This window comes from Urocampus carinirostris, chromosome 15 (assembly GCF_059441175.1).
Source record: "Urocampus carinirostris isolate Australia breed hairy pipefish chromosome 15, RoL_Ucar_1.0, whole genome shotgun sequence".
NCBI classification, from domain to species: Eukaryota; Metazoa; Chordata; class Actinopteri; order Syngnathiformes; family Syngnathidae; genus Urocampus; species Urocampus carinirostris.
The window spans coordinates 5,863,542-5,888,408 of NC_142363.1; the positions used below are offsets into that span (position 1 = coordinate 5,863,542).

General features: G+C 38.4%; 1 protein-coding gene and 1 long non-coding RNA gene across 4 annotated transcripts in view; one reads left to right on the top strand and one right to left on the bottom strand.

The window, feature by feature from the left end:
- The window catches only part of LOC148351396 (zinc finger MYM-type protein 4-like), a 79,136-nt gene that overhangs the window by 32,528 nt on the left and 21,741 nt on the right, over nt 1-24,867 (top strand). Inside the window, exons 13-22 of one of the 3 annotated variants that reach the window (XM_088354772.1) lie at nt 41-191; nt 335-510; nt 682-832; nt 3,210-3,323; nt 4,851-4,894; nt 4,988-5,126; nt 6,457-6,602; nt 6,725-7,205; nt 9,759-9,917; nt 12,542-12,790. In XM_088354772.1, the coding sequence (XP_088210898.1) occupies nt 41-191; nt 335-510; nt 682-832; nt 3,210-3,323; nt 4,851-4,894; nt 4,988-5,126; nt 6,457-6,602; nt 6,725-7,205; nt 9,759-9,917; nt 12,542-12,790 (1,810 nt within the window). Of the gene's footprint in view, nt 1-40; nt 192-334; nt 511-681; nt 833-3,209; nt 3,324-4,850; nt 4,895-4,987; nt 5,127-6,456; nt 6,603-6,724; nt 9,918-12,541; nt 14,441-24,867 lie in introns of those variants that run through there. The other 2 variants (XM_088354770.1, XM_088354771.1) reach the window with 2 other exon arrangements.
- Nucleotides 158-24,867, bottom strand: part of LOC148351397 (uncharacterized) — a 29,831-nt gene continuing 5,121 nt past the window's right edge. Inside the window, exons 3-4 of the long non-coding RNA XR_015852900.1 lie at nt 17,461-17,591; nt 158-2,261 (exon numbers count right to left, since the gene is read on the bottom strand). This is a non-coding gene — a long non-coding RNA (uncharacterized LOC148351397). The remainder of the gene's footprint in view (nt 2,262-17,460; nt 17,592-24,867) is intronic.

Genomic DNA, 24,867 nt, shown 5'->3' on the forward strand with positions numbered 1-24,867 from the left:
TTCTGTAATTGTTGCATAATGGTCTATTTCTATTTTACAGGATCAGATTTCTGTGTTCTGCTCCATGACATGTTGTGATCAGTATAAAATTCAAAACACAATTAAGATTTCCTGTGAGGTTTGTCAGAATAACAGGATGCCATTTGACACAATCCACTTCAATGGGAAGGAAATTTATTTTTGCAGCAAACGTGAGTTAGCATTATTTATTGACATGTTTGCATTCATTTTGAGCATTTGAGCTTTAGGGTAAACCTTAATTAATGTCTAAATTCATGTTTTCCACAAACCTTATAAAGTTTGACTGATGAATATCACAAATATTGTGTTTCAGACTGTAGACAAAACTTCAAAACGTCCATCACATCTCTTAACACAGAACCACCCTGCCGTCCATGCAGTTATTGTTACAGTATGAGCCAAAAGATGTTGCATAGTCATTTTGGGGGCAAGCTGGAAGAGTTCTGCAAACCTCTTTGCATGTCGCAGTACACTGTTCTGTATTATGGTGTAAGTAAGGAGTTAGCCCTAGTTTGGCATCAGATAATAATTTAAAGTTGTAACCCGTTATATTTATCATAAATATAAACAAGAATTATTTATTTATTTATTATTTGACATTTTAATTAATACGATAACTGTCTGCCTAAAAATCAATATTCCTCGCTCTCTGATGTACAGATGGGGCGGTGTGACAGTTGTAGGAAGCAGGGTTACTTGAATGAAAAGCTGCAGTTCATGGCTTCAGTACGAAATTTCTGCAACCTTTCCTGCCTCCTGGAGTATTGTGCTGATAATTTTAACAACGGTTCTAGCGCAAAGACACCAACTGGTAAGAAATGTTGGAATTGCATATATTTATTTTTTAGAGAAAGGGGCTACTAAATAAATATGTGAGCTTGGTTCTACTTTTTGTTTACCACAAATTAGTCATAGTCCCACTTCTATACTTTTTCCGTTTCCTACAAGTCCATTGCTGTGAATTCCAAGCAGACCTGTCACCAGATACCATGTTAAAAGCGGACAGTATTTTTGCAGGTTGACATAGCACTTACTTTCTTTCCCAACTTTGGGTTTATTAGTGTGCATAGTTCTTATTGCAGAGTTTGTATGGGTGCTTAAAATCCTTAAAAGTCCTTGAATTTTAATATTGTGAAATGAAGAGTGTTCCAATTTTGGGATTAAGCTCTTGTAAATGCTTAAAATTGTCGCCATGTTTCACAACAAGTCTGCTTACAGACCCATGTGGGTTTTTAAAAACTTGATTTGACTAAATTGGATAGCCGCAAATAAAAGCCTTGAAAAGGTCTATTTGTTTACAAGTCTTAAGTTTACTCCTTAAATGTCTTCATTTTCTCTGTCATTTCTGCAAGATACAGCTAATAACTGTGTATTAGGTAAACTGCTGAAAGTATGGAACGTATGTAAAAGTATTTTTCATTTTCTCTGGCTTTATCGGTCTCTGACGAATAAATGCAAGTGTCGGTCATAAAATCCCGACTTCCACGTTTCTAGAAATGCAGCATTACGTTGCAGCTTTACGTACAGTCTGTCTCGAAGTGACTTTAGGAGTGGAAAGTGTAGGTTTAACCTGGGTTCAGGCTGTAACTAGGAATAAGTGAAAGGGATCGCCCAGCTGACGCCTAGAACCCTTCACAGCGGGGGCATAGGGCGTGGCTGGGATAACAGCGTTAGGTGCGGGCCTCCGTCGCCCCCCTGTACTGAGTCTAATCCTCTCGTCTGCGCCGGCTCACGAGGTGCCTCGGCACCCAGGTTGGTCCGCACCCAACCCCCTGTGCGGTCTTGCTCATGGCCACCCTTAGTCCAGGCTTGGCCGCAGGCGAGTCAGGGGCCTGTTCCCCCTCAATGCCAGTGCGGTCTGGCCACCCTTGCAAACTAAACCTCAGCGGTCACGCAATAACTTTTCGTGTTCTTTCGGCAAGGGGCAAGATTTTAAAGTCTCCTCTGTCAGAGGCGTGGGGCTGTCCCGCGTCTGTATGCCAGAATAGGTGCCAGATTGGTCTTTAACTTCATTGGATGTGGTCTTGAAAATGTTTGAAAAAGTCTCAAAACTGAAAGGAAAAATCCTGCGGGAACCTAGGCTTATTAAGGAATCTGTCACAGCTCTCTGGTGGCTTCATTTTGCCATTGCCTTTCTTCCCTCGTGATTAACAGCAGCTGATTTAGTTTGTATGGCATTGTCCTATGAAGCGTCATCAACCCCTACGGGTGATGCCTAAGAAGACAGGTGGATGCTGCGCCTAAACAGGGCACAATGAAATATGTGTTACTGCAAAGCTTATGTATCAATTATGACCGTTTATCATGGGCCATGCAAAAAGTTAAAGTAGTGTTTCCCAGTGGTAAATTGTAAGGGAAAGAACTTCCTGCAACTGAAAATGTCATTTTACCCAACACGTATATGAGGTCAGATTTGTAAATATTTACACTCTTATTATACAGATCCACAAATATATTCTCAATTTAATGAAAAAAAAATTATGTCTCGTAAAATGCACACGCAAGATTAAAAATTGCAAATGTAAATCGCAGATATATTTGTGGATCTGCAAAATACATGATTCACACCGGATTTCTTCCTTGAATGGTACTGAAAAATAACAACAATTGGCTTTGAAAGTTTTTAAGAAGTGCTTGAATTTGGCCATGAGAAAGGTGTATGAACCCTGTAATGTTGATTTCCTTTTCAAGCACAATTTATGATAAACAGAAGGCAACAATTGTACAGTACATACAACAGATGACATTTGTTTAAGTGACAGCAAAACTGTATTGGCAAAAACAAATGCTACATCCAGTACAGCAGATGATTTGAATGTGGACCCAAATGAATTGCTTGTCTGCTGCAGAATGGAGTTTTTTTGAAAAGGGTTCAAAAGGCTCTCCAGCTGCCAACATTAATTTTGGGGGACCCTCCTGCCTTGCCATTTTACAAGAAAACAACATAAAATTAGCACAATGAATTAATTTTTGATGGACAGCGTGCCTCGAGATTTTTTTAATGAAGAGTGTGCTTATGGCCCAAAAAAAGTTGAGAAACACTGCGTTAAACCTATTCGGCGCCCAAAAAGTGAATTTGGAAAGGCCATCCGGGTCCTTTAATTGGCATCTGCATGAGGAACCGGCACTGTGGTAACTAGGCGAAACAGTCTTTTGAGATTTTACAATTGATCTTGCTTTCGTTCCAGCTCCAGCCCAGCCTCATCACTTTCCCAAAGCTAACCCTGTGATAGCTGATGTTGTGTCACTAGCGAATGGCTCTGCAACTCAACCCACCGCTAAATTGGATGTTGCCTTGACTGGTTAGTTGATATATGTGCTGTTTTATGGGCACAAACCTGCATTGTTGTTAGCCATACTCTTCATTTAAATATCATAAAACATATCTTAATATTAAATACATGCGCTAGCATGGACCATGAAAAGATTGATCAGTTAAAGTAGATAAATATAAACACTGGTACCTCCTTATACAAACACCGCTACAAACGAGAAGTTTGCTATTCGAGTTTTATTTGCAACAAAAAATGTTCTCGCTTTAAGAAGGAAAATTCGTCCAGGTGCGCGTGCAAAGCATGAAAAATTGAAATGCTGTTAAAAAATCTGTTCGTTCATTTAACGTTTTAGTCATTTAAATTTTAAGCGGCGGCCGTAGCTCAGGAGGTAGTGCGATCGTTTTTCGGATTAAGGGATCCCAGTTCGAATCCCGGCTTGTCCGTGTTACATGTCAAAGTGTCCTTGGGTAAGACATTGAACCCCCAATTACCCCCAATAAGCAGGTTAACGCCTTACATGGCTGCACAGATCACAGCCGCTATTGGGAAATGTGAAGCACAATGTAAAGCGCTTTGCGAAGTCATGCGCTATATAAATGCAGATCATTTCATTTCAAGCGTACAGTAGGTATACGTATCGACAGTCTTTCGATCTCATACCTGTCAACCTCCGCCAATTGCTCCCTGTAATAATGGTTGCAATTTCCCTTGTTTAGCAATAATAAACTTTACAAACACAATGTGCCAACTATTTACTCGCAGCAAGGCATGCTATGTAGAATACCGTATACGATGACGTTGTTGTCTGCTACCAGTGACCGAGATTATCTGGATTAGAGCCGAAAGGTTTATATATATATATATATATATATATATATATATATATATATATATATCTTTTTTAGTTTTCCAATTTTCTTTTATACGTTCTTTTATCTGACAAAAATGCATAAAATATGGGTAAAACGTATACGATCTCAGTGACTACTCCTTGCACCCCCCTTCTTCCACACCATGTGCATACAGCCGTTACAGTGCTCATAATAAACTTGCGATAGATTTTGTTAGTATCTTATAACTGTACTTTTATGTTTATTTACTATTTGAATGTTTTTATTGATTAGGAAGGTGTGTCTTATAGCTCGGTAGGGTTCACTTGAATACTTTTAGGAGGACGGGAATGGACCAATATGTTTTTAATATTTCATATCGGGAAAATTCACTCATTACATGAGGAATTTGATTTACAGGCACAATCGTGGAAAGAATTAAGCTCGTATGAAGAGGTACCACCGTACAAAATATTAAGTGATTAAGGCCAGCACATATCAACTTAATCTTGTTTATTTTAAAGTTTGAACTGGGTACTTATCAGCCATATTAGAATATTTTATGGTGTCTCGTAATAGTGCACTTGATACACATTTATTCTAGATCAAACCCTATTATTGCCCTCTAAAATCCAGCTGTACATTTGCTGTATCAAATAAACTATTTTGATACCATGGCTAACATAAATAAATCAAATTGCCGTTGATATCTTTTCTATTTCAGGAAGACTTTTAAACTCTAATGTAAATGGGAAAGTACTTGATCATGTAAGTATTGTGTCTTCTAAAATGTGCTAGTTTGAAAGAATACAAAGTAAAGTCTCAATTTTTTTGTTCTTCTTATGCTACTTAAATTCAAAGGCCAGTACTCAGACAGATAGCATGCGAAGCCCCCCCTCATGCCGCCGTCAAATGAAGAACAAGTCGGTTCTTTGCCGACCAATCTTAATGGATCAAGAGAGCTTATGTCTGCTCCTCGAACCCTCCACAGAGTCTTCAGGTACATACAAATACACATTTAGTATGTCTTACCAAGTTGTCCTATTTACATGGGTTTTCCCGTTATATCTGTTATATATATGTCTTTTTCAATGGTTAATGTCACTGCCATAAGATTGTAAATAATTTACGTTAAATATTAGCAACACTTTTAATTTGGCTTTTTTAACGTTTTCAAAGCTACTAAATACTTCTATTCGACCACTACTCCCAAAGTCCAAAATCAAGAGCCTTCAGCTTGTACAAAATGGTGCAGCGAGGCTTTTAATTAAGACAAGAAAGTGGAGTAAGTATGCCTTTAAAAGTCTTTAATTTAACTTGCCTTAGGCTGTGGGAACCCTGTTACCATATGCTAAAACAGTGGTTCTTAACTGGTCTGACTTGAGGACCCACCATTTCCCCTTATGACAAGCTGCAACCCAAATGAAGAAAAAATACACTTCTCAAATGTACTGAATGAAAGAAGTGTGCCGTTAAAAGCAGATAGAATATATACCAACATTTTTTTAAACAACAAAATGACCAGCAAAACCTAAATGACTTCAAGTACTGTTTATACTTGTATATAAGCCTACATCTCATATATGTGACCCCCTAAACAGCTTTAAAATAGGCACATACTAAACATACTGAACACAATATTTGAAATTGTGTACCTAAACAACAGTAATTACTTAATTGTGTAGTTAATGAAGATCAATATATTGACACAAAGGCTAGAAATATAACATTTTTAAAACATTCACTGTACTTTCAAGCAGTGCTGCAATGACCGACACTGGTTTTGTATTTCGCAATCATTTCCTTCTTCGACTTAATCATTGTTGTCATTGTTTACAACTTTTTCTTCCCTTTATTGTTAACTTTCCTGGGACCCATTACTTTGGACAGAAAAGGGAAATAAAACAAATAAAATCACAATAAAATGGTCTTTACACACAATTGGTACAGCTTCAATTGACTGAACAGGAAGAATAAATGGAGCAGTGCATTATCGCAATCTACTCTGTACTGGCACCCTGTTCTTGTTTCTTCTTAGCATTATTTCGCCAGGGCAAAGGCCAGCGACCCACTTTTGGGTCCCGACCCACCAGTTAAAAGATTACTTTTCTAAAAGACTGATTATCAAGTATTAAAATAAAATGACATGTGACTTATGTCAAGAAACCTGGTGCAGTAATTTCCCAATGTGTCAAGTCCCACCACCCTACAATATTTTAATCAGTTAAAATAGTCAATAAAAATGTCTGTATGTCCATTGACATAAGTATCTCATTCGGATAGGTAGAAAAATGGCCATAATTCTTTCTTTTGCTTTCCCTCTCATTCAGCTCCATTCCCGCCCTCATCAAACTGTTCCACCATGGAGGACAAAGCGAAGACGCTTGTGGTGCCAGTTCCCGTGCCTGTCTTTGTCCCAGTGCCTATGAATATGTACTCCCAGCACACGCCTGTTCCATTGGCTATTCCATTAACTGTATGTTGTACTATGTTTCAGGCCATATTCTAGAACAGAATACTTTTCTTCTAACATTTTGCTTGATTAGTTGCATTGAGAACGAATTTTAATATCTCCTCAACTATCATGTCTCTCGCCAGCTTCCAGTGCCCATTGTTATACCACCTCAGAGGAAAGAAATGGCAGATGCAGCAATTCAGGTGGATCCTTGGATCGAAGAGACCAAAAAGGATAATGTTGAGGGTCACATGGAACAGGAGTCACCCACTGCCCCACTACCTGTGGGTGTACCACCACAAAAAAAAGACACAAAAGATGCAGCTGTCCAGTCAGATTATTTGGAACGAGAATTCGAAGAGCAGAATCGGCTTATGTTGGGATCACAAATCAAAGATCTAAAAGATGTTGCCGTTCAGTCAAGTCCTTTGTTTGCTTCACAAGTTCCACTCTCCAATCTTAAAGATGCAGCTGTCCAGTCTGAACTTTTCAATTTTGAACAACTTACAGAGTTAACGGCCCCCAAAAAACGTCGAAGGGCACCAAAAATCAAAGATTTGGAAGATTTTGCTACGCATTCAAATCCAATATTGGCTACAGAGATTCCAGTGTCCAATATAAAAGGTGCGACTTTTCAGTTTGAGGCTTTAAATTTTGAACAGCAAAAAGATTTGAAGCCCCCCAAAAGGCGCAGAGTGGCATCAAAAATAAAAGATGTAAAGGATTTTGCTGTACATTCAAATCCACTGTTTTCTACAGAGGTTCCATTGCCCAATGTAATTGATACAGCTGTTCAGGATGAGCCTTTAAATTTAAAGCAGCAAAAAGATTTGAAGGCCTCCAAGAAACGTACAGTGGCACCAAAAATCAAAGATGTGAAAGATATTGCAGCACAGTCAAATCCAATGTTTGCTACACAGGTTCCATTTCCCAATCTAAATGACCCAGCAGTCCAGTTTGAACCTTCTGATTTTGAACAGCAAAAAGATTTAAAGGCCCCCAAAAAATGTCGAAGGGCACCAAAAATCAAAGATGTGGAAGATTTTGCTGTGCATTCAAATCCAATCTTTGCTGAACATGCTCCATTGCCTATTGTTAACAATACAGCTGTTCCGTTCGAACCGTTGAACTTTGAACATCAGAAAGATTTTAAGGTCTCTAAAAAACGTGGAAGGGCACCAAAAATCAAAGATGTGAAAGATATTGCTGGACAGTCAAATCCAATGTTTTCCAAAATTGTGGAAGATTTTGCTGAGCAATCAAATCCAACATTAGATACACAGGCTCTATTGCCTATTGTAAACGATACAGCTGTCCAGTTCGAACCTTTAAATTTAAAGCAGCAAAAAGATTTGAAGGCCTCGAAAAAACGTACAGTGGCACCAAAAATCAAAGATGTGAAAGATATTGCAGCACAGTCAAATTCAATGTTTGCTACACAGGTTCCATTGCCCAATCTAAATGACCCAGCTGTCCAGTTTGAGCCTTCTGATTTTGAACAGCAAAAAGATTTAAAGGCCCCCAAAAAACGTCAAAGGGCACCAAAAATCAAAGATGTGGAAGATTTTTCTGTGCATTCAAATCCAATCTTTGCTGAACATGCTCAATTGCCTATTGTTAACAATACAGCTGTTCAGTCCGAACCGTTGAACTTTGAACATCAGAAAGATTTTAAGGTCTCTAAAAAACGTCGAAGGGCACCAAAAATCAAAGATGTGAAAGATGTTGCTGGACAGTCAAATCCAATGTTTTCCAAAAATGTGGAAGATTTTGCTGTGCAATCCAATCCAACATTAGATACACAGGCTCCATTGCCTATTGTAAACGATACAGCTGTCCAGTTCGAACCTTTGAATTTTGAACAGCAGAAAGATTTGAAGGTCCCCAAAAAACGTCGAAGGGCACCAAAAATCAAAGATGTGAAAGATTTTGCTGGGCATTCAAATCCAACATTAGATACACAGGCTCCATTGCCCAATGTAAATGATCCAGATGTCCAGTTTGAGCCTTCTGATTTTGAACAGCAAAAAGATTTAAAGGCCCCCAAAAAACGTCGAAGGGCACCAAAAATCAAAGATGTGGAAGATTTTGCTGTGCATTCAAATTCAACATTAGATACACAGGCTCCATTGCCTATCGTAAACGATACAGCTGTCCAGTTCGAATCTTTGAATTTTGAACAGCAGAAAGATTTGAAGGCCCCCAAAAAACGTCAAAGGGCACCAAAAATCAAAAATGTGGAAGATTTTGCTGTGCATTCAAATCCAACATTAGATACACAGGCTCCATTGCCTATCGTAAACGATACAGCTGTCCAGTTCAAATCTTTGAATTTTGAACAGCAGAAAGATTTGAAGGCCCCCAAAAAACGTCAAAGGGCACCAAAAATCAAAAATGTGGAAGATTTTGCTGTGCATTCAAATCCAACATTAGATACACAGGCTCCATTGCCTATTGTAAACGATACAGCTGTCCAGTTCGAACCTTTGAATTTTGAACAGCAGAAAGATTTGAAGGTCCCCAAAAAACGTCGAAGGGCACCAAAAATCAAAGATGTGAAAGATTTTGCTGGGCATTCAAATCTAACATTAGATACGCAGGCTCCGTTGCCCAATGTAAATGATCCAGATGTCCAGTTTGAGCCTTCAAATTTTGAACAGCAAAAAGATTTAAAGGCCCCCAAAAAACGAGGAAGGACACCCAAAATCAAAGATGTGAAAGATGTTGCTGTGCATTCAAATCCCATGTTTGCTACTCAGGTTCCATTGCCCAATGTTAATGATACAGCTGACCAGTTTGATCCTTTGAATTTTGAACAGCAAAAAGATTTGAAGGTCTCTAAAAAACGGCAAAAGACACCAAAAATCAAAGATATGAAAGATATTGCTGCAGAGTCAAATGCAATGCTTGCTACACAGGTTCCATTGCCTAATTTAAATGATCCAGCTGTCCAGTCTGAACCTTTGAATTTTGAACAGCAAAAAGATTTCAAGGACTCTAGAAAACGTCAAGTCAAACCTAAGATTTCTCGGCGTGTTTACGTGCCACGACCGAGCCAACGTGCAAGAACGGCAACTATCCAATCAGATCTTTTGCATTCGGATACAACAACCAATGTCCAACTAGATCATTTTGATATGAAGCCAGCAACTACTATTCAATTGGATCATTTTGCAGCGGAGACTGCTGCACCGACCCAATCAGAACCTTGGAATATACAACCAGCTGCCCCTGTCCAATTAGACGCTTTGAATATGGACACCGCTTCTCCTGCCCCATCGGAACCTTGGGATGTGGAGAACAGAAAAAACATGGATTTAGGTGATGTCAGCGCAGGTAATTTTCGGACAAATGTTATTTACTGTTAACTCATTCAATGCCAGACGTTTCTCAGGTGGGAAAAGCCTGTGACAGCCGATTTTTGCTTTTCTCATTCATTTTTGAAGGCCTCCAGAAAATGTAGCTCTGTTGCTATACAGGCAAAGGAGATATCATAAGAAAGCTTTGACCCTCATCTTTCATTAGAAAAAAAGTGTTTAGCTTTTATTTTTGTTTAGTAAACAACAACATTGCTAAGTTTCTAGAAAATACTCGTTTACAAGTAAACTTCTGAGAGAAACTGCTTTTTATGAAAGCATGCATTTTGAGATTAACATTCACTTTAGTGCATTTTTTCATTTCTCTTTTTTTTGCATTTGTGATACCTTTTAATGTCTAAACAATGATTTCCCTAAACACAAGGACACATTTATAAGATTTTAATGCAATAACACTGCATTGATTTTGCAAGAACTTTTCCGAGCCCGGTGTTTCCAATGACATGATCACACGCTTTTGGTCACCATGGCGATCACGTTCCTGCGGATGTGCAAAAAATGTCATCCCTCTATGCCCGACAATGACAAACAGACTTCATCATTTTTTTCGAAGAAAAAACTGTCGTACTCAACCATACTTTCGCTCGTCTGAACCGATAGCTAGTCTACATCTACTGGACTGTCTCAGAAAATTAGAATATTGTGATAAAGTTCTTTATTTTCTGTAATGCAATTAAAAAAACAAAAATGTCATACATTCTGGATTCATTACACATCAACTGAACTATTTCAAGCCTTTTATTATTTGAATATTGCTGATTTTGGCTTACAGCTGAAAAAAACTCAAAAATCCTATCTCAAAATATTAGAATACTTCCTCAGACCAAGTAAAAAAAATCATTTTATAACAGCAAAACTAAATCAAACATTTGAAAATGTCCATTGATGCACTCAGTACTTGGTTGGGAATCCTTTTGCACGGATTACTGCATCAATCCGGCGTGGCATGGAGGCAATCAGCCTGTGGCATTGCTGAGGTGTTATTGATGCCCAGGATGCTTCGATAGCGGCCTTCAGCTCATTTGCATTTGTAGGTCTGGTGTCTTTCATCTTCTTCTTAACTATACCCCACAAATTCTCGATGGGGTTCAGGTCAGGGGAATTAGCAGGCCAATCAAGGACAGTGATGCCATGGTCAGTGCACCAGTTACTGGTGGTTTTGGCACTGTGGGCAGGTGCCAGATCATGCTGGAAAATGAAATCCTCATCTCCATAGAGCTTTTCAGCAGATGGAAGCATGTAGTGCTCTAAAATCTCTTGGTACACAGTTGCATTTACTCTGGACTTGATGAAACACAGTGGACCAACACCAGCAGCTGGCATGGCTCCCCAAACCATTGCTGACTGTGGGAACTTCACACTGGATTTCAAGCAACTTGGATTTTGCTCCTCTTCAGCCTTTCTCCAGACTCAGGCGCCTTGACTTCCAAATGAAATGCAAAACTTGCTTTCGTCTGAAAAGAGGACTTTGGACCACTCTGCAACTGTCCAGTGCTTCTTCTCCATAGCCCAAGTCAGATGCTTCTTCCATTGTCTTGAGTTCAGAAGTGGCTTGACCATGGGAATACGGCTATTGTAGCCCATTTCCCGGACACGTCTGTGAACTGTGGCTTTTGATACCTGGACTCCAGCTTCAGCCCACTGTCTTTGAAGCTCCCTCAAATTCTGGAAGCGGCTCTTCTTCACAATATTATTAAGGCTGCGGTCATCTCTCTTGGTTGTGCAGCGTTTCCGGCCACATTTTTCCCTTCCAACAGACTTTTTGTGGACAGCTTTGAAACTGCACTCTGTGAACAGCCTGCTCTTTGAGAAATTTCTTTTTGTGTCTTACCCTCCTGATGGAGGGTATCCATGATGGTCCTCTGGACAGCAGTCAGATCAGCAGTGATTTAGTTTACTGAACCAAGCTGAGTGTTTTTAAGGCTCAGGAAACCCTCGCAAGGTGTTTCGAGTTAATTAGATGATTCAGGTGATTAGTTGAATAGCCTACTTGTATACTTTTTCATGATATTCTAATATTTTGAGATAGGATTTTTGAGTTTTCTTAAGCTGTAAGCCAAATTCAGCAATATTAAAATAATAAAAGGCTTGAAATAGTTCAGTTGATGTGTAATGAATCCAGAATGTATGACATTTTTGTTTTTTTAATTGCATTACAGAAAATAAAGAAGTTTATCACAATATTCTAATTTTCTGAGACAGTCCAGTATACTCACCATACAGGGAAGCATACACATTTCAATCACTAAGTAGGGGCTTCCTTGATGTGTGGACAAAGATTCTTCAAGCTAATCCTGCCATCCAATGGTGATTTATCGTACTGAAATCACTCCAGAGCCTTAATAATTACTGATGAGCTGTGCCAAACTCTTCATAATATTTTTGAAATATAAAACAATTTTAAAAAGAACACTTATTTTTATGTTTTTGCACTCAGGGTCAATGTTTCTGAAAATGTATTTATATGTCATGGCACTAAATGAGTTAATAAATCTTGATTCCACCTGACTGCAATGTGGATGCATTTTTTAACAACCTCTGACTCTCCATTCTCCATTTTGTTTCTCCAACTGTATTTCCTAGGCCATGATGAAAGCACAATGCCAGAAGGGGTCATTCCGACAATCCAGCAAGTAGAGAAGAATCCACACATAGTTCAAGCCAAAATTCCTCCTCTAATAATTTCAGCAAGGAGAAAACAGACAAATCGTCCCTCTCGTAAAAGAGAGCGGAAGAACAAAACAACAAAGATTGAGGACCAAGACACCATCGTTCCTAAGCAACAGCTTCCCATCCCTCCGATGACTGATTTGGAGTCTGACTTCCCAATGGGTAAACGAGTTTAACTGATACTACGGCTGTTTGTCAAATTACTGCAAATTAAAAGCCATGTGTTCAGGCTGAAAAGTTGTTTTTTGTTTAGGATAGGGAGTGGGGAAGTTGCCACTCCTTTTCCAAAAGATGATATTACCTTCTCATGGATTTTTGCACATTAAAAGTTTTATGATTTCTGGAGTTATTTATTGAGTCACATACGCAAGAAAATGACTTACTTTAAAGACGCTGTATGGATTTTGGGACTTTTACACTCAGCTGCCATCTCCTGGTTTAAAGTCATGATTGCAGCCTCAGCCCATTCATGATGCGCGTGCAAATATGTGCATTCCTTAGACGCACTCGAATAAACTTTTTTTTTTTTCATCCATTTTGGGGGTTTGGTTAGCGTTTGGACTCTATTAGAAGCATGCCTTTTTTTTTTTTTTTTACTTTCACCATTTTCATGCTACACTGACAAATAGAAATTAAAAAACATGCAGGGACAAACATGATGTGACTATACAGCACTCCCCCAGCCCCTATTCCTTGAACCTAATGTGTTTTGCCCCGAACACCTCTGCTAAAATTAAGTAATTTTGGGAGAAATGCTTGTAAATAAATGCTTGAGATTGTTCTCATGTTTCTTGGCAGTATGAATCGATTGACTACACATTAAATAAGGGGTCTCAAACTCATTTTCCTTGCAGGCTGCTGCAAACAGTTTGGGTGAGCCTTGGCCGAACCAGGTTTTTCACAAAAAAAGCTCCGAGAAAAACATTTCAATCATTTAAAATATGTTCATTTTTCAACAAAAAATAGGATAAAATAATAATCTTTCAAATGAATAAGGAAATTAATCAATTGGGAATGGATTAAATAATACAGCAGATCTAAACGACTGACGAAACCACAAATAGTTGCTGACTAGTAAATACATTTTTTTTTTTTCAATTGGTTATATTAACAGTTCTTTAACTTTTACCTTTCCAAACATGATTGGAACAGTTAATATGAACTGTTCTGAACTTAAATTTTCTTGCCTACTCTCTGCTCACAGCACATTAATGTAGGGCTGCAACTAACAATTAATTTGATAGTCGATGAGTCGGTTGATTAGTGAATTGGCTTTAAACAAAAAACATGTTTAATTTCCTCCTCTATTCAAATCTTGGACAGATAGAAAAATAGTGCACAAAACAACAGAATATTCGATTATATAAAACAATAAAAAACTCAAAGTGTTTGTCAAATAACTTCATAAACGAAAATACATACAAATGTATGCTATACACCTCAAAATGTGTTACTCTTTTTGTACCACCTTATTCAAAAATCATAATACAAATGAGCTAATCATACCAAACAAACTTTCATTTATTTGTAGGACTTGACACATTTTTGGGGGGGATGTTAAATCCTTGAATATGATAACCACTCCCAATGTGCATATGATATATGATATGCTTAAGAATCTGCCAATGGTGTTGAGTTAAACTTGTCATCGTTTTCATCTTTATTTTATTGTCTTCAGATATTTTTCTCTGTATTTCTGTAGCACTATCTGTTCCCTTGAAAATTGTTAACTTTTTAGTGTTTGACCGTTTCATGCCAATTTTGTCTGTAATGATGGAATGTTCAATAAAAAAATGATTAAAAAATGCAAAATACTGTCATAAAAACCGACTCAAAGCGCCCTCACCAAAGTTATACTACAACCCTAAAACATCACTAAATTCAATGCACTTATTTTCATTGATTTAACTTGCTTAGTGGTTCATAAATTGCGCGACACAACGAATTGATGAGGAAAGCAGTTGCTAACACTTTTAATAATCAATCGTATCGATTCGTTGTTGCAGACCTACATTGATGTACCGTGAGAATTTTTCCAATTTCAATTAAATGGTGACAACAAATTTAAGTGAGTCGAATACATGTGAGTGATATTTTTAGACCTCCACGAGTTGGAAGCAGATCGCTATTTTTTTTATAATGTGATGATAAGGTAGACGACCGATTTTTATTGGTAGTTCCCAGAGAAGGTTTGAGTTTGTTTCCCTAGGCTACATTTTAGCCTTACCCACGACTTTTTCCTTAAAGTACTTCAATATTGCCACATACTTTTCTTAGTTATTATAATGCATTGGCGTCATCTGTTGGGCGCTTGCAGTAACAACAGGCTCACTGTATGAATTATTTTTAAGTGATTGGAATAAGAAGCACTTTCATCTTAAATATGGTCTTAACTGCTAATACGCGAAGGTTTGAAAGTTATTAGATCCATTTTGAAAAAATAATAATGTTTGGCCGCTCTGTGATATAAATAAAGAAAACTGTTTAGTTGTATTGATTCACCCAAAAAAATAATATTTCTGTTTATAATTTAGGATAGTGCTCTTAATGCTGGATACTGTCCATGTTGTGAAGCCCAGTTCGCACGTTTGGTTTTAAGGTGCAATTTCCAGTGACTTATCCTTTATTCGTACGTCATAATTTTCATCGTTTTTATCTATTATTTTTTTTTCATCTACACTGGGGGGAGGTGTGGCGGGCAACTATTTGGAGTTGTGGGCCACATCAGATTAAGAAATTTGGCCAAAAGACCGATTGTGGGGACCTATCCAATTTTTTCATTTATGAAAAAATATACATGGAGACATCTACACGTTACATTTCTTCATATTTGTTTTTAAAAATAGATTAGTCTCATCAAATTGGTTTTAAATGGCTCACAAAGAAAAATAACATATTAAGTCCCTGTTTCTAAGATTTAAATCTGGTATTTAGTGTTATGTTATCACAGTAGGTGTATTTTTGCAGTGGATTTATATAGTATTACTGTCGTTTTATTTTTCTAATATTTCTCTAGTATTTTTGTTGTATTTCCATATTATATTATTATTATATTATAATGGATTTTTTCTTTTCAGTATGTCTAGTATTTTTGTAGATGGTAAATGGTCTTCATTTATATAGCGCTTTTGAGGTCACTGAAGTGCTCCCTAAGCGCTTTGCAACGTGTTTACACTTACCCATTCACACACACACACACCGATAGCGGCGACAGCTATGCAAGGCACCTACCTCCTTTATCGGGCATTAGCGGTTCAGCATCTTGCCCGAGGGCAAAGTATTATTGTAGTTGTATTTTTGTAGTATTTCTGTCGTAATGTTTCTGTAGTAGTATTTTATCGTATTTCTGTCGTAATATTTCGGTTGCAGTATTTTTTGTAGTATTACTATAGTGTTTTCTTGTAGAAGTGCTTCGGTAGTATTTCCATACTTTTATTTTTGTAGTATTCCTTAAGCATTCTTGTAATTTTACAGTATTTGTCTTTTTGTATTATTTCTGTTTAAATATTTGTGTTGTAGTAGTTTTGCATTGTAGTATTTCTGTTTTTTTTTGTTTCAGAATGAAAGCAAAATATTATATTTGGTCCTTCTTTTTGAGCACTATATTTGATATTTCGTTCTGTTGTAATACTGTAGTATTACTGTAGTTTTATTTTTGTAGTATTTCTGCGGTAGCGTTCTTGTAGTATTTCCATATTACAATTTTTGTAGTATATTTGTTCTGTTTGTGTTGTATTTTTGTTTAAATATTTCTGTTGTATTTTTGTATTATAGTATTACTGTAGTGGTATTTTTGTAGTATAGTATTACTATAGTGGTATTTTTGTAGTATTTCTATAGTATGTATTTTTTTAAGAATCAAAGCAAAATAATATTAGGTCACTGTTTTTAAGCACAAAATATCATATTTAGTGTTGTAGTAATTTTGTAGTATTTCTGTTGTAGACACACAAAGAGATGGGGACAGAATTCTCCTAAAAATAAAATCCATTTTTATTAGAAGTACTTTATTACCATTATATAATCATTATATATTGACCATTTTCATTTGGCAGACTGGATGAAAAAGCCTGACAGGCATGTAGTCCGCAGGCAGTAGTTTGCCCACCCCTGTTTTATACCAAACCTTTTTGCTGCTTCAGGGTTTTTTTTTTTATCACTTTTACTTTAAAGTAGGGCAGCACGGCGGTGCAGTGGTTAGCGCTTGTGCGGCACAGTTCATGTCATGGGAACCTGTCGTGGGTTCAAATCCAGCTCCAGACATCCTGTGCGGAGTTTGTATGTTCTCCCCGTGCTTGCGTGGGTTTCCTCCGGGCACTCCAGTTTCCTCCCACGTTTCAAAAACATGCATTTCAGGTGAATTGGCTGGTCCAAATTGTCCCTAGGTGTGAATGAGCGAATGAGTTGTCTGTCCCTGTGTGCCCTGCAATTGGCTGGCAACCAGTTCAGGGTGTCCCCTGCCCACTGCCCGGAGATGGCTGGGATGGGCTCCAGTCCCCCCGCGACCCTAATGAGGATAAGCGGTACGGCTGATGAGTTGAGATGAGACTTTAAAGTATGCAGTATAGGGTAGATATTTATATTTTTACTCTTGGATGGGGCATAAAAACATTTACAAATACAAAATTCAGCACCCTATTGTGTGCCCGATAATGTAAGCAACCCTATAAAACCGCTTAATAATAGCCACATAACTTAAAGAAGTTTGTACCCAAAATATTAAAAAATTGTGTAGCTTAACAACGATAACCACTAAATTGTGTAGGTAATGAAGATCAACATACAGGTAAAAAAAAGCTACAAGTATACATATTTTAAACCATTTACTGTACCTTCAAGCAGTGCTTCAATGGCAGACACTCGAACAAGGTTTCTGTATTTTGGAATCAATTCCTTCTACGACTCAGTCATGGTTTCACGGTTTTCCACTTTTCCTTCCCATTCTGATTAAATTTCTTGGGATCTATTATTATGGGGAGAAATGGAAATAAAACCGACAAAGTTACAATAAAATGAGATGTGTTTCATGTCAAGTCAAGTGATGTTTATTTGTATAGCCTTAAATCACAAAGAGTCTCAAAGGGCTGCACAGATCAAAGACTATTGCAAACTACAGACTATTATGACACCATCCCCTGATCTAAAACCTACATGAGGGCAAATAATACACAGATATTGTCATCTCAAACACAATTGGGAAGCGCCGTTTGACAGAACAGGAAGAAGAAGTCGAGCAAGAAGGAGTGTAACTGGCCCTTCCTTTTTCCTTCTTAGCACTATTTTGCCAAAGCAAAGGCCCGTAACCCACTGTAAAAGGGTCCCTGACCCACCAGTGCAGAAACACTGCGTTAGACTACCGCTTTTCTCCCCTTAAAACACGTACTGATTTTTTTTTTTAAATGTACGTTTTTACTCCCGAGTGTAACCCTCTTGTCTTTATTTTAAGGACCATATTTGTACTTTTCTACACAGCTTTCATAGAAATATTAATTCCAAAAATATCAAAATTATATTATTGGGGCCAATTTAGGAAAAATCAAAACATTTCAAGTTAAATGAAATATCACTTAGGGGATTTTTCTGGGTTTTAAACAACACTGTGGATGGGTCATTTTTACCCTAAGACAAAAAAAGTGTTAAACAACAAAAAAAATCTTGCCTCATAAATGGTATTTTAATTTGCGGCTGCTTTATTTTGAAGTGAGAATACGTTTTTGTGCGTTAACGAATTGCTCCAACGATCACATTAAATTGCCTTTTTTTTTTTTAAAAAAGTTTGCTAATTCCGGTGTTCTGAAGTCCCTTCCTACCCATCGAAGCGTCCTACCAATACCCAGTGCGAATACGCACTAGACCAGGGGTTTCCAAACTGTTCAGACAGCAGGCCAGGTTTCCTAAGCTAAAAATGTGTGAGGGCCGACTATTTAGCCTGGCATTCTTTGAACAATCTTTAATAAATTCACCCTTTGTGAAAGGTTTGCAGTGCTTGGCGATCAGTGTCGCAACCTTGCAGCTCGCCTTTGTGGCATTTTCATTTGACTCGCAGGGTCTCGTGAAAAACCGCTGCCGTGCCTTTAAAACAGCTTCCAGTTGCTTTACTTTTTCACAGCGATCGATTCCAGTTAGCTTTTTGTAGTCGGCATGCTTCGTCTGGCAGTGCCTTTTCATATTATATATATCTTTGAAAACAGCCATGGTCTCTTAGCAAATAAGGCAGATGCAGTTGTTTCCTATTTCGGTGAAAAAAATACTCCAATTTCCACTTGAAAAAAAGCGTCAGTCAAGACAAATCTTGTTGACTTGTATAACCCTCAATCACAAGAAGTCTCTAAGGGCTGTACGGACTTCTATTAAATGTGGTTCACTTAATGAACAGCATTTACTTAGACAACTGCAAATCTCCAGAATATATATTTAGTCAATTGTACATGCATTCTTCTACTTAGATCCATTGTAATCTCTTAAATGTGCCTTGGATGCATTTGTGTTTGTGGTCGCACATGTATTTCTTGTTGCCGGTGTGGATCTGCTTTGAGGCAGTTGTTTTGGTTAAACTTTCCTTTTTTTCCCTGTATTATCGCCATTTCGGAAATGGGTTGGGCTACAATTGTCACAGAAAGCCAAGGCAAAGTGGCCAAAGAGCTACTGCCATCATCTAGTGAAATATATATATTTTTTTCTTTGTACACTTGTTTTGTACTGCAGTAAACATTACATGTCATTCAAATTATTACAGAGGCCGCGGGCCAGTAAATATTTCATCACTGGCCTTAACTGGCCCCAGGGCCCGACTTTGGACATGGCTGCTCTAGGCTGGTAGTGATCTCAGAGAAATATTTAAGTTTCTGTCCTACCTATCATATGTGCCTTTGAATGCAGTGACACATTTAGTTAAAAGTGGCGAGTACTTACGATTTTAGTTTTTATACAGTCTTTTTAGACTCTTTCATTGCTTTAAAAAGGTTTTGGTAGATTCGGCTGTCAGATCAGCCTACGGTATGACATTTCAAGAGGGTCGGACGTTTTGGTGGTACACCGGTTTTGAGCATGCACGTTTTTTTTTTAATGTACTGGAGACTGTGTTTTTTGTGTAAAAATAGAGTGCACGATAACACCTACTGCTTTCTAATGCCAAAAGGTTGGCTTGTATGGTATTTTAAAGGTTTAAATTTGGCTAATATGCGAGTATGCACAGGAAGTTAAAAAAAACAGCAAATAATTACAAAAAATCTTTACAAAGATAAAAAAAAAATCTAATTGCTTTCTTAGTGGTAAACAGGAAGCAAATGTTAATATTTGTCCAATGGCAATATACACAGAATTGGGGTTGACAAACAATGGAGGGGGAGAAAACTCTTGCTACAATATTACAAATACCACATAAATCATTCTTCTTGTTTCATATATTTGTGTCTTGTCCAACTATTTTAAAATATTGTTTGAAAATGTTCAAACTAAAATAAATTAGGTGTTTATTTAATACAGGGGTCTTCAACGTGATACTTGCAGGCACTAAGTTGCCGCCTAAGAACACCTAAGCAGCCAGCAGACTGGTTCTTAAAATAGATCCCCAGTGATGGGTCATTGAGATTTTCTAGTAAATTGGATTTTTAACTGGCACTTATTTTGTGATCATTACAATCTGGTAATTACATAGTAATAACCAAGTCTTTTTAGAAAAGTATATCAAAATGTTAGCCCCTTTGCACCAATTAATAAAAAAGCATAGCTCTCAAAAAGTTTTTTAGAAAGCCAAACCAATGTGAGGTCAACAAACTATTGAGAGGGGAAAAAAACCTCGCTCCGCAAAGCTCACGAGCATTGTTTCAAGATGTCTGACATGAACTTTGAGCCAATGAAAAATTGTCCCATTTAGGCATACATTTTTATTACCAAACCCAAGCAAGATGATTGTAAAATACAGTGCCATGCAAATGTGTTGGTCCCTCAAGAACTTTGTGACATATTGCCATATTTCAGGCTCCAATTCTATAGATGAAAATATAAAAATAAATTTTTAGAATCAACATGTCAGACACAATCATTAAAAATACAAAATTCATTCAATATTTTGCATTGTGCTAAAAAAAATGAAAAGAAGGTGATGCAAAAATATCGGCCCCATTGAGTTAATACTTTGTTCAGCCTCCTCTTTCTGTGAACACAGTCTTTTTGAGTATGTTTTGCACATCTCATCTCATCAGCTGTACCGCTTATCCTTATTAGGGTCGCGGGGGGCTGGAGCCCATCCCAGCCATCTCCAGGCAGTGGGCAGGGGACACCCTGAACCGGTTGCCAGCCAATTGCAGGGCACACGGGGACAGACAACTCACTCGCTCAGTCACACCTAGGGACAATTTGAACCGGCCAATTCACCTGAAATGCATGTCTTTGGAATGTGGGAGGAAACCCACGCAAGCACGGGGAGAACATAGAAACTCCGCACAGTAAGGCCGGTAGCTGGATTTGAACCCACGCAGGAGGTTCCCACGACCTCAGAACTGTGCCGCACACACGCTAACCACTGCGCCGCTGTGCTGCCCATGTTTTGCACATCTTGAAACAAAAATATTTGCCCATTCCTGTTTTCAAAACAGCTCATGTTCCCCAGGTTTAATGGTGTTTGTTCATGCAGCACATTTTTCAGATTCATCCACAATTCCTCTAGACTCTTGGCTATAGGTCTGTTTTTTTGCTTGGCCATTTTAACACCTTTATCTTGTTAGTTTTTAACTATTCCACTGCAGATTTTGCTTTATATCTAATGTTATTGTCCTGTCGGAAATTAAAACCTGCACCCCATTCTCAGTTTTCTTGCTGACTCCAACAGATTGTCTGCCAGAATTGCCCTGTATTTAGCTTAATCCATCTTCCCATCAATTCAAACGATCTTCCAAGTCCCTGCTGTAGCAAAGCAACCCCAGACCATGATGCTGCCACCACCATGTTTGATAGTGAGGATGATGTAGTCAGGGTGATCTGCAGTATTACTTTTATGCCAAACGTAACGCTTTGCATTTAGTTTAAAAAGTTCAAATTTGGTCTAATTTTACCAGATTACGTTGTTCCATTTGTTATTTGTGTGTCTCATGTGGCTTCTTGCAAAGGTCAAACAGGCCTATGTATAGTATTCTTTCAGAAATGTCTTACTTTTTGCCACTCTTCCATAAAAGGCAAATTTATGTAGAGTACGACTAATACAGGGAGTGCAGAATTATTAGGCAAGTTGTATTTTTGAGGATTATACTGGACTGTCTCAGAAAATTAGAATATTGTGATAAAGTTCTTTATTTTCTGTAATGCAATTAAAAAAACGAAAATGTCATACATTCTGGATTCATTACACATCAACTGAACTATTTCAAGCCTTTTATTATTTTAATATTGCTGAATTTGGCTTACAGCTTAAGAAAACTCAAAAATCCTATCTCAAAATATTAGAATATCATGAGAAAGTAGGCTATTCAACTAATCACCTGAATCATCTAATTAACTCGAAACACCTTGCGAGGGTTTCCTGAGCCTTAAAAACACTCAGCTTGGTTCAGTAAACTAAATCACAAGTATGGGGAAGACTGCTGATCTGACTGCTGTCCAGAGGACCATCATTGATACCCTCCATCAGGAGGGTAAGACACAAAAGGAAATTTCTCAAAGAGCAGGCTGTTCACAGAGTGCAGTTTCAAAGCATATCCACAAAAAGTCTGTTGGAAGGGAAAAATCTGTCCGGAAACGCTGCACAACCAAGAGAGATGACCGCAGCCTTAACAAAATTGTGAAGAAGAGCCGCTTCCAGAATTTGGGGGAGCTTCAAAGACAGTGGGCTGAAGATGGAGTCCAGGTATCAAAAGCCACAGTTCACAGACGTGTCCGGGAAATGGGCTACAATAGCCGTATTCCCATGGTCAAGCCACTTCTGAACTCAAGACAACGGAAGAAGCGTCTGACTTGGGCTATGGAGAAGAAGCACTGGACAGTTGCAGAGTGGTCCAAAGTCCTCTTTTCAGACGAAAGCAAGTTTTGCATTTCATTTGGAAGTCAAGGCGCCAGAGTCTGGAGAAAGGCTGGAGAGGAGCAAAATCCAAGTTGCTTGAAATCCAGTGTGAAGTTCCCACAGTCAGCAATGGTTTGGGGAGCCATGTCAGCTGCTGGTGTTGGTCCACTGTGTTTCATCAAGTCCAGAGTAAATGCAACTGTGTACCAAGAGATTTTAGAGCACTACATGCTTCCATCTGCTGAAAAGCTCTATGGAGATGAGGATTTCATTTTCCAGCATGATCTGGCACCTGCCCACAGTGTCAAAACCACCAGTAACTGGTGCACTGACCATGGCATCACTGTCCTTGATTGGCCTGCTAATTCCCCTGACCTGAACCCCATTGAGAATTTGTGGGGTATAGTTAAGAAGAAGATGAAAGACACCAGACCTACAAATGCAAATGAGCTGAAGGCCGCTATCGAAGCATCCTGGGCATCAATAACACCTCAGCAATGCCACAGGCTGATTGCCTCCATGCCACGCCGGATTGATGCAGTAATCCGTGCAAAAGGATTCCCAACCAAGTACTGAGTGCATCAATGGACATTTTCAAATGTTTGATTTAGTTTTGCTGTTATAAAATTATTTTTTTACTTGGTCTGAGGAAGTATTCTAATATTTTGAGATAGGATTTTTGAGTTTTTTTCAGCTGTAAGCCAAAATCAGCAATATTCAAAGAATAAAAGGCTTGAAATAGTTCAGTTGACGTGTAATGAATCAAGAATGTATGACATTTTTGTTTTTTTAATTGCGTTACAGAAAATAAAGAACTTTATCACAATATTCTAATTTTCTGAGACAGTCCAGTATTTATTATTGAACAACAACCATGTTCTTAATGAACCCAAAAGTCTCATTAATATCAAAGCTGAATATTTTGGAAGTTGGAGTGGGGCTTTTTAGTTTTAGCTATTTTAGGAGGATATCTGTGTGTGCAGGTGACTATTACTGTGCATAATTATTAGGCAACCTAACAAAAAACAAATGTATACCCATTTCAATTATTCATTTTCATCCGGGAAACCAATATAACAGCTCAACATTCACAAATATACATTTCTGACATTCAAAAACAAAACAAAAACAAATCAGTGACCAATATAGCCACCTTTCTTTGCAAGGACACTCAAAAGCCTGCCATCCATGGATTCTGTCAGTGCTTTGATCTGTTCACGATCAACATTGCGTGCAGCAGCGACCACAGCCTCCCAGACACTGTTCAGAGAGGTGTACTGTTTTCCCTCCTTGTAAATCTCACATTTGATGAGGGACCACTTCTTCCTGTACCACTGCTTGAAGAAGGTGTCTTCCAGAAACTGGCAGTAGGACTGGGAGTTGAGCTTGAGTCCATCCTCAACCCGAAAAGGCCCCACAAGCTCATCTTTGATGATACCAGCCCATACCAGTACCCCACCTCCACCTTGCTGGCGTCTGAGGCGGACTGGAGCTCTCTGCCCTTTACCGATCCAGCCACGGGCCCATCCATCTGGCCCATCAAGACTCACTCTCATTTCATCAGTCCATAAAACCTTAGAAAAATCCGTCTTGAGATTTTTCTTGGCCCAGTCTTGACGTTTCGGCTTGTGTGTCTTGTTCAGTGGTGGTCGTTTTCCAGCCTTTCTTACCTTGGCCATGTCTCTGAGTATTGCACACCTTGTGCTTTTGGGCACTCCAGTGATGTTGCAGCTCTGAAATATGGCAAAACTGGTGGCAAGTGGCATCTTGGCAGCTGTACGCTTGACTTTTCTCAGTTCACGGGCAGTTATTTTGCGCCTTGGTTTTTCTACACGCTTCTTGCGACCCTGTTGACTATTTTGAATGTAACGCTTGATTGTTCGATGATCACGCTTTAGAAGCTTGGCAATTTTAAGAGTGCTGCATCCCTCTGCAAGATATCTCACTATTTTTGACTTTTCAGAGCCTGTCAAGCCCCTCTTCTGACCCATTTTGCCAAAGGAAAGGAAGTTGCCTAATAATTATGCACACCTGATATAGGGTGTTGATGTCATTAGACCACACCCCTTCTCATTACAGAGATGCACATCACCTGATATGCTTAATTGGTAGTAGGCTTTCGAGCCTATACAGCTTGGAGTAAGACAACATGCATAAAGAGGATGATGTGGTCAAAATACTCATTTGCCTAATAATTCTGCACTCCCTGTAGTTGTCTTATGCACAGATTGTCCTACTTCAGCTG